The following is a 13,946-nucleotide window of genomic DNA, read 5'->3' on the forward strand; positions in this document are numbered from 1 at the left end:
AAACTTAAAAAATTAATATTATCAATGAGATTTTTAGTATTCATCAAATCCTGCTTCAGTTCTAACTAAAGATTCATTGTTTATTCAGGAGAGGTACAAAAATGGTTCATTATGTTTATATGCTTGTTCCTTTTTCTATAAAAAGAACTACATCTCATTCGATAACAACGAGCTTAGCGTGAATTTCTTGGGTGGGTCTTGAAGCGATAATTCCTTAGTCCTTTGAACTTATTCAAGATAGAAAATTGCCAACATATGTGCCAGAATGATTTTTATTTTGACCATGGCACATTGCATCCTGCAATCCAATAATCATTTAAGTAAAATTGGCATTTCACATATACAGAAGTAGATAACTAGCCGATGCAATTGCGGGGTCCCGCACTGAATGATATGAAAGAGAATAGACGATGTTACCTTGAATTTTCCAACAAAAATCGATCTGGATCGAATTTGTCTCTAGTCACGGCCAGAAATGTGGATCCCGATGCACGCAAAACAACTTCAACACCACTTCTGTGCTAACCGGTACCCTATATTTGTCTGAAAGAGGGTCGTTTGCGTTACGACTAAAGGAAAACTAATATGTAAACAACAGTGTATCTAATTGCAACTCGTTAGTAGTGTGCTGTCCAATAATGTAAGCGGATGTGAACAGTTAGAGCGGCTCTTTGATTGTTCGCTCAAAGTAATGGAACTTGGTCAAGACACCGCCGCCGCGGTCGATCGTCATCAGCACCTCGGCCCTGACTATCCTCCTTGAACATCTGCAAAGAAAAATTAAGTAACTGAGAAACCAGAAATGGCGTTGCTTTTTTGTACCTGAATAGTTTTATATTCGGCTAGTAACATCGAAGTAAAGATCAATGACACACCACGGTCTTGTCGCCCTGCAAAAACGACAATGATTTTCGATAAAAAAAAATGAAAAAAGCATACTCGGTCATTTGCCCTCTCATTGCAGCAATTATATTTCCAACTTCCTCTCGGATACCAGCTCGTCGATCAGTTCACTTCTTTTGCCGACAAGTAACAAGTCGAGAACGGTCAGCCTCTTATTTGGTACTGAAAATGATCGTCGTTCATGAAAAACGTGAACGTAAAAATTATTGGATTAGGCTTGTCGTCTAGTTCATCGTGTACCGACAGTTTTGAATCTTCGTTGAAGCTCTCGAGATCCTTGTAATCATTCTGCTTGTGATAGTCTCGTAAATGACCTCCAAGGATGCCTGTTGCTTGCGCCTGACATCAAAGTAGCTCATTATCCAGTTGTAGATGTACGGTCTCAGGGCCCTTTGAGCAAAGAACGAATGACAGAAGGTCGGGGCACGTGTGCGTGCATTACCTGTAAAAGGTGCCCTCGCAGAGCTCGTGAAAAACAAGTCCCGCTTCTTTTCCCATCTAAATCAAAATCTGTATAAATCACCATGCAACTGTACCCGACGTTGTCATTGGGATACGCATCTTCTCCAGAAAATCGCGTACACTAAAGCTTGTTGCTACAACATGCTCGAGTTGTGTTTAAGATGATCAGCCTGTCGCCTCGAGATTTGAGGCTGCCGATGTTCGGCCATTAACTAAACGTAGTCCGCTCAGTGGCTAACGGCCGAACAATTTGGAGGTCATGATGCTTACCGGAGCTGAGTGGTTAACTTATCACTAAATAAGGCGATTCGACTTCGTCTTCTCCAGTTATGCCGCTGATTCGTGTAAATGACAGCTTTGCATCTACGGCAGTACATCATTAGTTTCTGATAGTTTTTACGGTGTGGATAAAAATTTTATTTGTATTATATTTTTAAATCAGTGCCGTTATGAAATATTAATTCTACATAATATACAAAAACTCGTTTTAAGAAAAACGTATAAATACGATAGAAAATGAACATTAAAGTTACAGAAAATTTTAGATTCTCACCAAGTTAATCCAACTAGAAAGAAACTGAAAACTACGTCGGTATAATGTAGTATTTACGCAGCATGGTCAGCTGTACACAATAAACACCTCAATATTGCTTATATCGATATCTACTTATAATTATAGGAGATATATAGCAAAGTGGCATATTCCCGCGACTTACCTTATATACTCAAGTAAGCTGCGCCTGCAAAATATTTCGACATCGTTCTCACAGAATTCGATCTTTCGCTCGATTCAAACAAAATTCAATTGATAGGTACGAGTAAAATAATGAAACGTTATCATGTTTTTTCACAGTTTTCTTTATTTATATATATATAATATATATATATATATATATATATATATATGCTGTTAGATATATTATGTATAGAGCATTACATAAAGCAGAAGTGGAGGAATCATTTAGAAAAACCTTAACAAACCCGCTTGACGCATCCTAAAAACTACTTTAAAAAAAATCGTATTTGTTTGCCTGGATTTCCAAATTGTAGTCTATGATATTCTCTCGCCTCCCTCCCCCACCCCCGAAAAATTAACGTGTTATTGGCAACATCACCAATGAAACCAAACGTCACTTTAAATCTAAATTAACTTACACGATTACAATCTTTATCTACTAAAACTAGAAATCAAGATTATGATTGCACAAGTATATCATTTTATTTATCGTTATAAATCATGCTCGAACCAATTGTTATTCTGTCTGTTTGTTCTTTGTGCAATCCACAGTTTATTCTAGCATTTCGTCATCGAAGGCATTCCACAAATAAGCTATTGCTCACTTACTATTGTTCATTAGTTTTCTCCATTTACACGCTAGTCTATTGAAAAACAGTTATTATGCTTTGTACTATGTCGAGGACTTTGTGTAGCTTCGCACTTTATTCATTCCATCATTTCTTCATTCTTTATTATTATTATTATTATTAATAATATTATTAATACTATTATTATTGTTATTATTATTACTATTATTATTATTATTATTATTTTAGTTTTTCACTTACAGATTTTTTCATTCGATTTTTCAAGTGCTTATCTTTCGGTATTTTTGCATCCGAAAATCTGTTCAACAAATCAAAAAGTTTACTGAAAAGAATGGCAAATAGGAACGAGCTGAAATCTTTCAAAATATGCGTTCTTATTGTCGACCATTCTACGTTTGTATTTTTGCAAAAAATAAAAAATATTGCTGGCAGATTATTTGTTTACAATAAAGGTTTGATGAACGACGAGAAATCCGTTTACTGCAATCTTGATTTATGCAAACAAATATAAGCAAAGAGCAATATGAGTTTGTAAAATATCTATTCTACTTTGCAAATGCAACAATTTGACTTGAATTGATTTTTACAAAAAATATATACCTACTTTTCTGTGCTCTAAAAATACATTTGGTCTTGTAAATTTATACATTCAAGCGCTTTAACATATTAGACGAGTGAAAGGATTTCTCTCCAAATATAGAAAATTTAATTCAATTTGAATGATTCTTGCCCTTTTTTTGCCATTTTCCTTCAAGTTATTCAAGTTATTATCGTTTCGTCGAAGAATCTTGACACCATAGAAAAATATGTTTTTCCATTATAAATTTCCACTCGCACGCTCAGAAAGTCATCGAAGCCCGTCGACAGAGTTTCGAATCACTTTTCACATACAACCGAAAAATATAAAAATCTGACGCTCATTGCTTTCTCAAAATTTTAGCAAAAACGAACAGAGCAAATCGTTGAATTGACCATCAAAGACTTTTGTTTGTATGTTGTCACGGATAAAATGTTTAATATTATTCGACTGAAGGTTTTTAGGCGCGATGCTTCGGAAAAAGCATACAAAAACACATTTTCATTCGTTATTACAAAATACAGACTTTCGGTTTTACAAAATAGAAAGCCACGATAGTTCTTTCTTCAAAAAGTCACATAAGTATCTTCATTTTCATGTACTTTTATTAAAAATACTTAATCTACATCTAGTGAATTTATATCCTTATACATAAGAGCTTTCACGTGCAATAAGAAAAAATAACGGACAGCAAGTGCAATGCAAAATGAAAGTAGATCGCGAAAATAATTACTAATACAAAAGGAAGAACAAATATTAGCAATCACATTGTCATCGTCGTTCCAAAACGACCATAGATTCTCCTTGTCAACAATTGCCTCTGCATCGATTTTGTTTCACGCGTAACAAAATTATTTGTTAGTGTATCGGATGGACAAGGAGATGCTCTTCTAAACTTTTCTCGTTTGTTGCACATCGCATTCCAAAAATAAATTATCACATGCAAAAGCATTCTAAAGTTACGTTACGAAAATAATCGATATTAAAGCTTGTTTATGTTCACAGAAACGTATTTTCTCTTATGTACACGCCAAAATGAATCCACTACAGGTCTAGTGTTTGCTCGAAACAATCACGCATATACAAACATTCAATCGTACAAGTTTATCACGCTCGCTAATGAAGTAACGTTGTATACAAACTTATTCTCTAATCGTATGATCTAAGGTGTACCGTTTTTCTCCTCTCTTACCTCATACTTTAATCCTTTACGATTAAAAATGTCGGTGGATTAGATTAGTACGGCTCACTTATCTTTTATTATGGTTTTATATTCAGATAGTATTTCTAATCAACCAATATGCAGCTTTTCAAATTATATGCTTAAACTAGTTGTCTTTTATGCCATAGCGTGTTTTCAACGTTGAGATCTGACGAAACCTGAATTGCCCTGAAATCTGCATCGCCCTCTTTATATTCGTGTCGAAAAATGAGAAATGAAAATTCTTGATGGTGGTTCGATTGCACGTATACGTAGGCAAATTAAACGGTTGCAGACAGTAATAGACTATAGGAAAATCGCGTTTGTTGCGTCGAGTTGCCGACCGACTAGAATGAAAACGGTACGACGGCTGAACGTTGCGCGCGTGCAGGTGTGATAATTGTATAGGATGTGCGGAGGTAATAAATATATAATGGTACTTGCTTACTGGTAAAACGTGAAATGTCACGGTCGTGCAATCATTCAATTTTTTTCTCGCGAATTTCGATCAACAGGTTTTGCACGCAGACAGTAATATCACTTAGACGGAAAAGTCTTATTGAAGAAAACCTTGTGATGCTTGGCAGTACGTTTACATATAGTAACCACTTCAATAAAGTTATTCGCAAAGTATGAAATGGGGGCAGGAATCGTAAGGAACGATTAAAAAATGGCACGTGTCTAAGTACAAATTAGTAACGACATTACTAGACAGAGAATTCAATTTTCAAAATTGCTGGGATCTCAAAAAAGTTGAACAGTGTTTAGAAAGAGTAAAAGATGACAAGAGAAAAGGAAAAAATCACTCTGGACGTTATTTCATAAAAAAATGATCAACTTACAGTCTAATATGTATACAATATCAATGCTACATATATAATAAGTATCATTAAGGACGACAAAAACGTTCATCGAAACACTAGAGCGTAAAGTATAAAATACTGCAGTCAACTAACATTATCCGCCATATACATTGATTAAACGTAGATAAAAAAAGAACGAAAATCGGAGCGCACGCTGGGTCGAAGTCGATTTTCCGATCTTAAAAAAATATTGCCACGACTTCGTCATTTTTCTTTCGCTATACTATTTATAGTACTGTGCTAAGGCCTTGTATGAGTACGAGTTGAGAATGATTCTTCCTAACTGCAACGGCTTAACTTCAAACGAAATCATAGTGAGTCGACCAACGTGATGTGTAACAGAAAGAAAGAAATGCCCATGAATAAATCTAAGAGATCTTTAAGTTAACTAATATTTTTAAGATCGAAACGTAAGTATTATCAACGATTAGACATGTATTTTTTTCCAATACACATGTAAAATAAAAGAACGAAAACTAGAACGCACTCTAGTACAACAACGAAAAAAGTAGAATAAAAAATTATCAAAAAAAAAAGGAAGAACAAGTTCACGGAGTGTTGCACTTTTATGTTCGCACTGATAAACCAGCTTTCCGTCATCTCTTCGTACAAGGAAAAAATCTTCCAGTTTGCGCCGAGCTTTTAGCATAAAAATATTTTTCTTTTCAGCTCTCAGTTTCAGGCTCCCTAAGTTAAATCTCTATGTAGAAATTTGGTATTTCATACACGTATACACCTCGACAATGTGGTGAAATTACGGATCCTATCCGGCGTACATATATATTTTTTGCTACGCACTTCCTGTCTTGGCTCTACTTTTATAGCTTTGTCATAGATTGTTCAATCATCACCGTCACTTTCGTATTCCTTTGGTTTTTTAAGGCATCGGATTGTAATCGACTCTACTATCAAACTTTCACGCAAAAGCTTTCGATAATATTCATCATATACCAGAGAAAACTTAGATAAGATTGAAATGTTAAAATTTCGTAGAATCTTCCGGAAAGTATTAAAAATCCGTGTGGAAAACGTTTGCAGGAAAGCCCGACGATAGTCGTCGATCAAGTCGGAAACCCATAATCAGCAACAACATATTTGCCAAAACGGTTACCTCTTAGAGGTGATGGGCCGACCTCAGAAATCCTTAGCATGAGCGCCCAAAAAAGTACCGAGCTCGTGAGCGACCGCAGCTGCAGCCTGATAGCCAGCATTCGAGCTTGCGGCCGCAACTGCGGCAGCCAATTGTTGAGCATGATGATGAGCTGCAAGACTATGCGCGACGCTGCTACTATTGCTGGGCGAGGTGCTGCTTGTCGTTGGTGGTGTGGAATGCAACAGATTCGCCGGATTGGGAACTTGAAAGTTCCCCGGTGGCGGGGCTCAGGAGAGCAAAGTACCCGGATGACTGCCAGCGAGAACGCTGCTACTTGAGCTGTTGCCCCCTTGCAAGCTGTTTGTCACGTTGCTCTGCTGCTGATTCTGCTGGCCGCCTGTCACACGCAGATATATACAGATTAGCGGTTGTACTCTTTTTCATTTTACAGCGAGTCGGTCGATATTTACCGGTGTTTTGGCTAAGCTCTGCTTTGACACGCCTCGCAATGTGACTCCTGGTGTGTTTCCTCAGGTGATCCTTCCTGTAAAATCCTTTGCCACATTCCGTGCACACGTGACGCTTTTCGCCGCTATGTATGACGAAATGCAAGGTGAGCTGTTCCTTCCTTTTGAAGGCTTTCAGGCACACTGTACACACGTACGGTCTTTCGGGATTGTGGCTTTGCTTGTGACGCGTCAAGTGATCCTTGCGTTTTAAGCCCGCACCACAAATGTCGCATACAAATCGTCGCTCTAACGTGTGGCCTAGCAAATGTTGCTCCAGAAGTTCGCGTTCCGGGTATGCCATATGACATTCAGGACAGCAATAGAGGGTTGAGCCATCCAGTGCGGTTGTCAGTCGTATTTCGCCTGTGAATCATTCGATATCAATATTGAATGCTCTGTAGAGGAGCTCCACGAAGGTTCGAACAATATACCCACCAGGCTTAGGCCGAGGTTTCTTCTCCTTAGGCGCCTTCTTCTTCTTCTTTTTTTTGTTATTCGGCGACATCATGATGTTAGGTGTAGTGGTGGTGGCCGCAGCTACGGCAGTGGTCGTTTGCTGTGCCATCTCCTGTTCTTTCTTGATGCTACCCGCGCTATACTTCAAGAAATGATGCAAGCTCAACGGCAGAGTGCTGGCGGGCAAGTGACTGAGGTAATCGGCAACGGTGGATCCCGGTGTGGCGAGCGACTGCCACGTGGCTGGCATCGTGGCCGTCGGCGTTTGCGTATGCGCGTGATGCTGCTGCTGCTGCTGCTGCTGCTGCTGCTGTTGCTGCTGCTGCTGCTGCTGCTGTTGCTGATGTTGCATGTAATCTTGCTGGCCGTTCGTTGTCGCTTCGCCGTTGCTTCTCTGTTGCTGCTCCTCGGCTGCTTGCTTCTGCTTGTCCTTTGCGTTTTTCTCTTTATCGGCGTTGCTTTGCAGCAAGTTACACACTTGTTGGCTCATGGATTCCGTGCTCTGTAGGATGAGAGTTAATGGCAAGAGAGTTGCAATGGTTGTCAAGAAGCTATCTAGCTATCTCGCAGCTGGTCAATGCAATTTCCGTACAAACCTGATGATAATTACGTTTGTCCTGCATGTTTGGTGAATTGGAAGGCCTCTGTTGCACAGACTGAGCTTGCGAGTAGGGCACATTGGAATAATGGTGAACGTTGCTATTGGAATAGGCAGCCTTGTTGTTCATCATCACTTGAGACTGGCTCTGTACACTGTTAGACTCAGGCCTGTATTTGCCGACGACGGGCACACCGATGGGTGGTTGATTTGGAAAGTGATTGGCATAGCGTGCACTGGCGCCGCCCGAGCCTTCGGTCGTGAACTGATGAATGCTCGGTATCGTGCCAGGAAAGTGGCCTCCGAATGGTGGGAAATTCATGCTGTTGCCTGTCAGTCGGATATCTGCAGCGACGTTGGCTCAATTAGTAGCGTTCGGCGAAAGCAACGCCGTTGCACGCATTTCCGACGCGCAACGCGTTCGCGCGTCCTTTTGTTCGCGGAACCTGAGCTTGCGACCGTAGAAGAGAGCCGTCGTCCTAAAAGCGGATCGGAATCGCGACCCGCTCCGTTCCTCGCGGCCTGCGGCCCCGGCACTCGGCACTGTCGGTCTGACCAGCCGCGCAAACAATGGGCGCCATAACCCTTTTGCCGCCGCGAGCGCGCGTATACGCGTGTCCCCGCGCGCTCGACGACGAGCCGCTTGGCGCACGTGCGCGACGCGCGAGCTATGCAAAACCGCGAGCGAGCGACGCAAAGCTGCGCGAAAAAGAAGGGAAAATAATTAAGAACGCGCCGGCGACGATACGCAGCCGCGACTCGCACACAGCAATGGCCACCCGCACCCCCGCGCTTCAACTTCCTCCGGTGTACACGTCTCCTTCTCCCCACCCCCTCGCCCACGCGCACGCGTTCGCTCGTATTTACACTTGTCTGATTGGGGAGGCGGCGCCGATACCGTCGATCGGACGCCCGCTCGCCTCCTTTCACCTGTGCTCGCAATCGCTCCGGGCCTTCGCGATCGTCGTTTGGACTTCCTTTTCGTGATGCCTCGACCAACTTCGACCAACTCGTTCGAAGAGCCAATCGAACAAATCTGCGAAGCTGGTTGTCGACGGCGAGCTTGCAAAAGACGAGCAGCAGCATCGGCGCGCATTACACGCCTCCGCGTTCGTAGCCGACAATCTGCATTGGATTTTTGCGAAACGAGGGTGCAGGGTTGGCAGAGCTCTGAGGGGGCAGAAGGAAAGAGAATTGAATACTCGCGCGCGCGCGAAAGGCTCGACTGTATGCGAGAAAGCACTGCGAGGGGGGACGGAGAGAGAGAGAGCTGATCGTCTTGCAATGCATCGTACGCGGGGGATGAGTGTCGGAGCAGTGGCAATATTTTTCATTTTTCGCAGAAACATTCGGCGAACGAAGACTATCCTTATTGGCGGACGAAAAGGATTTGTCTCTTCTTTTGGAAAGGAGAACTATTTATGTATACTCGATTGCAACAAATGTTTTATATTGAAATTTAGTTGGCTACGCTCCAGATTCCGAGTTCGAATGTCATTTAGAATATACGAAATCAATGACATTCTAATTTCACAAATTGTATCATGACATTAGGAATTTCATTTAGCTGAGTCTTAACGTACAACAAGAACATAAAAAAAAGAGTAATATTTCTACAATCATCCTTCTTACGAGCATACGCAGTATCATTAATCATGATCAACAATACACCGCGTTAACAAATTGCTATAGTGCGTTTGCATCGGAGCATCTTCATGCACATTCGTAAAGGGCAAAATTAATTACCCTCCCTTGCCCCTTAGAAAACTACATAACATTAATCTGCACGGTCACTCTTTCGCGAATCATTCCCGGCCCCCTTCCCATTTTTTCCGTGGCGATATGATTTCGTGCACCCCCGCAAAAGTCGCACAGGACACGCGGCGACGGCGGCGGCAACGAAGAGAATAAAAAAAAAGAAAAGAAGGGTCGAGGAGGAGTCGATACCGGCTTTCGCACGAACACGCACACATGTACACACGTATACGCAAGCGCGCGCGGAGACGCCGTACACTCTCGCAAAAACCGGATCCCCCTTTTGCGAAAAACGAGAGAAAGAGAGAAAGGGCGCGCGCACACATACACGCGATTTTGGAGGTTATGAAACGCCGTATAAATGCGGATTTTATCTTGCTAGGACATGGCAGCTTGATCATCGGGAATAGACATTCTCGTTGTAAAACGCAACGATTACCGCGCGACGTATATTGACTTTGAAGCTCGCACGCCGGCGCTTTTATTATCCCGGCGATGCACACACGTGAACTCGTCCAGCGCGCGGTTGCGGCGACGACCACCCCATAAGAATCGCCCGGTGTTTACACTACCACATAAAAGAATTCGCTAGTCGTTGCATAGGCCTTTTCTATACTCACCATCTGTAAAGCTACCGAGTCCAAAGCTCCGATGAAACTTCCGTGTACGCTGAGCTTTTATCCGGGTACGAGAAAATTGATACCTTAGTAAACAAAAAAACTAAGAGAAAAAGGAGAGAAGAGCGTCGAACGGGCAGCAGTGCAGAAGAGTTGCGCGAAATTTCTGCGACACTGGTGTGTGATGATGCGTCTCTCTCGCTCTCTCTTGTCGCGCCGCTAACGCCGCCGCCGCTAAAGATGCGTGCGGGTGGGGCGAGGGAGTTTTAGGCGCCGCGGGAAGATATGACACCTGTCCTATACATACGACCTTGCGAAATTTGAGATCTTTGAAGCGAAAGCGATGAGATGAGTTTTTTGTTTTAAATCGGGATGGATTTAGGTATCTGTACGACAATTATACTTCATTTTTTTGAAGAAATTTTGACAAAAATCACGAGGATCAACCACGGCTAAAAATGCACAAACGAGAATGCTGAATTTCATTATCTTTTTAAAATATATTCTGGTGTGTGCAAACTGTAAGGAATACAACTTAAATACGGAGTGGTTGAAAATTTCGAAATACGGCCATTATTATCGGCAAAGCTTAAAGCTCTCATATAAATTTGCGATTTTTGGTTTTATTATTTAAAATATTACAATCGTGTTGTTTACTAGTAATTATTTCACTACTATTTATGTATTACTAAATATTTGCAACTCTAAAGTATCTGATCATTTTTTAAATAAAAGACGTAAAAATCACCGAGATCCATATGGGAAAGAATACTGTTATAGAAATTATACGTCGCAATGATAGGCAAAGTTCGTTAATAACGTGATAGTAAATGATTTTCATGAGTTTCTAGAACTTCATATAATAAAATATTCACAGCTTTTGTTAAATTGATTTGTATTCATATTTATTAACGTTGCTATCTATATTTCATACAAAATTTGGAACACGGTTTGAAATAAAAACATCACCGATTAATATCATTTAACATAAAGTAGTTTATTATAATCTTGCAATGTCACGTATAACAAAACTTGTGCTTTCACGATTATGTTAGGTACTTATTGCAATCGCAACTAAAAATTGTAACATCAAATATGTTAACAAATATACCTCATTTAAAATGCACAGCAGTATTCGTTTTCAAAAGCTTCGTGCTTACCAAGTGCTTTTTTAATCAATAATTTAGACATTTTTCGCTGCAATTTTATATAATTCCTAGATTTATAAAAACAATTACAATTTTTACAAGCATTCCTATGCATTCTTTTCTCGATTTTAGTAGAAACTAATTAGATACCATTAAAGTAATAATAGCAAATCAAATTCACAACATAAATTACTATATGTTTGAGATTCTTGTTAGAGAGACTTATTTTCAGTTTTATGCTTTTAACTACGCAATAATTGTGATTTATCTTCCATAATGAGATTGTAAACGCGACGACTGTACAATAGTTTTGTAAAAAAATAAATCACATTTTTTTTCATAGATCAACCGAGACGACACATTTGTTTTACTTATAATTTCATAATAAATTTTAAATGCCTTCAGAAATATGATTATTATATATCTATTTGCATTAGAAATATAAAAGTAGAATTCGTACATGCGAGATACACAATTTTCTAAATTACATACAATTTACTTATCTAACATTGCATTTATTTAGCTATTCGCACCACAAGCTTCAAGCGCACACGGTAATAAGTAGTAAAAAATGAAACTTATTATGCATGGCTGATAAATAAGACTTTTTTGTTTGTTTATGTCAACGATAAAAAATTATTCAAATTCGACAAAGATTTAAAGAACAATGTTGGCTTATCAGTTTCAACATTTTTTTCTTTGTTATATAAACATTTTTCAGACATTCTGGTTAAAACTGAAAATTTAGTCTTAAAATTAAAAGATTACAATAGATCACGTTCAAAAGAAATCAAGGTAATATAAAATATTATGAATATCAGTCATAAGTAAGCTTTTAAAAATCAAGCCTAACAGATCTTTGGTATTAAAATGTTATGTATACTTTTCTAATGCAAAATATTTCTCCTATCATGTCATGTATGATAAAAAAAACAAATGGTCAATGTCAACTAAAAGAAACATTCGAGAACTTGCACATACTTTCTCACATGTAAAAGTTTAACAACTTTTAAAGTTTAGCTTATATCCATTTGTAAAATTATCAGAAAACTAACTACTTTTTTGTTTTAGGACTTGTTGATTGAAATACACTAGATGCAGACATCAAATTTTCTATATACTGTCCTAATACTTGATTTTCACTCTTCAGCTTTAAATTTTCCTCTTTAACACCATCTACTCTTTGTGATAGATCTAAAATAACAAAAAAACAAACGTGTCAGTTCGTGTGTTCGTTGAGATAAAAATTTCAAAACTCACCATCAAGAGTATTTTGAAGTTCCAGAACTTGGGCAATTAATCTTGCTTTTTCTTGTTGTTCGTCGGGGCTAATATCAGGATCTAAACCTAGAAGACATCCTACGTAGACAACAAAATTTCATATAGATTATTCATTGACACAGAGCTATCTGCATTCATACACGTTATACCAATGATATTTCACTGATGATTCCTATGATACCAAAGATAATCAATGCAAGCAGATAGTGTGCAGCATTAAAATGTCATAAATTATTCACTTGGAAGAGAAAACTAAATGTACAGTGTGTGTTCCTAAATGATGTGCATTTCTTGATAGCTCGATTTCAATGATAATGAACATGACTTGAAAGCAAACATAATATTATGATCAATATACTCACTATTTGGACTACAGCTGTCATTTGTGAAATTCGACAGGATTGAATCCATACTCTGTCCATGATTGAGAGGATCAGACGACTTAGAATTGTTTTCTGTGTTATTTTCCTCTTCTGGTATGATGACTGAAAAATAAATAACATCTACTCAACACTCTTGTACAGAATAACTCTATTCTTGCACATACAGTTTTTATCAAAGCAATTACGTGTAAAGTAAACTCTAGCAATTAACAAAGAATTAAAATAGGTCAATTAGGCGAAGCAGTGTAGGCTAGCAATACCTTGAGGATCGTCATCAGCAAGAGGAATACTATTGATATCGTCCTGAAGCTTGGGGCTCGTCACCGTAGATGTGGTCATGTTAAGTGAGTTCGCAACAATTTATTCACGAGTCAAGATATATATTCACGCGCGCAGAAAATACAAACTTGTATACTGCACACTCACACTTGACGGCTTATCGATTTACGCGTATGCTCTCTTGCAACACCCACTCATTTCTTCCACACTTGAATCTTTCTCTCGTACAATATATACTTTTGGCGGACTAGCGTGATGCGTCGACACAATTTGCCCATTAATAATCATCGCGAAGGGTGTGATTCATTTTATACACAACCCCAGGATATGATGCACTGAGCGCGCGCGCTGAATTACGATAATTGCAGAGGCTCTGTCACGTAAACAAACGCTAGTCAATATGAGGTTTACATAGGTTACTAAGTTACCGACTGTAATTTTACGACGACTGAACTAATTGCGAGGGTGCAACACGCGCAATCAAAAGGAACACCT

At 39.3% G+C, this 13,946-nt stretch overlaps 2 protein-coding genes and 1 long non-coding RNA gene across 5 annotated transcripts; all 3 read right to left on the reverse strand.

Annotated features, from left to right (window-relative positions):
* Nucleotides 1-42: 42 nt before the first annotated feature.
* LOC131672893 (uncharacterized) lies at nt 43-1,975 on the reverse strand. Of its 2 annotated transcripts, none has more exons than XR_009302671.1 (6): nt 1,919-1,975; nt 1,427-1,728; nt 1,148-1,345; nt 940-1,065; nt 418-767; nt 43-298 (listed from the first exon to the last, which is right to left on the reverse strand). It is a non-coding gene; the product is annotated as an uncharacterized LOC131672893 (long non-coding RNA). The 2 variants fall into 2 exon arrangements; XR_009302670.1 differs by having other exon boundaries at nt 1,148-1,293; nt 1,346-1,728.
* A 647-nt stretch (nt 1,976-2,622) lies between these two features.
* LOC131672858 (ras-interacting protein RIP3) lies at nt 2,623-10,444 on the reverse strand. Its single transcript, XM_058950355.1, has 5 exons — nt 10,364-10,444; nt 7,987-8,333; nt 7,370-7,892; nt 6,896-7,297; nt 2,623-6,822 (listed from the first exon to the last, which is right to left on the reverse strand). Exons 2-5 carry the CDS (start codon nt 8,308-8,310, stop codon nt 6,713-6,715), a joined length of 1,359 nt encoding a protein of 452 aa, XP_058806338.1. The 5' UTR covers nt 8,311-8,333; nt 10,364-10,444; the 3' UTR covers nt 2,623-6,712.
* Nucleotides 10,445-11,259: 815 nt separating this feature from the next.
* LOC131672900 (short coiled-coil protein B) lies at nt 11,260-13,928 on the reverse strand. 2 transcript variants are annotated; one of them, XM_058950432.1, is made up of 4 exons: nt 13,433-13,928; nt 13,152-13,274; nt 12,769-12,855; nt 11,260-12,702 (listed from the first exon to the last, which is right to left on the reverse strand). In XM_058950432.1, the coding sequence occupies exons 1-4, from the start codon at nt 13,509-13,511 to the stop codon at nt 12,563-12,565; spliced, it is 429 nt and encodes a 142-aa protein (XP_058806415.1). In that variant the 5' UTR covers nt 13,512-13,928; the 3' UTR covers nt 11,260-12,562. The 2 variants fall into 2 exon arrangements, with proteins under 2 accessions (XP_058806415.1, XP_058806414.1); XM_058950431.1 differs by having other exon boundaries at nt 12,769-12,867; nt 13,433-13,920.
* Between the last annotated feature and the right edge of the window lie 18 nt (nt 13,929-13,946).

Source organism: Phymastichus coffea, unplaced genomic scaffold, assembly GCF_024137745.1.
Source record: "Phymastichus coffea isolate CEN01 unplaced genomic scaffold, Cenicafe_Pcof_1.1 PCOF00161, whole genome shotgun sequence".
Lineage (NCBI taxonomy): Eukaryota > Metazoa > Arthropoda > Insecta > Hymenoptera > Eulophidae > Phymastichus > Phymastichus coffea.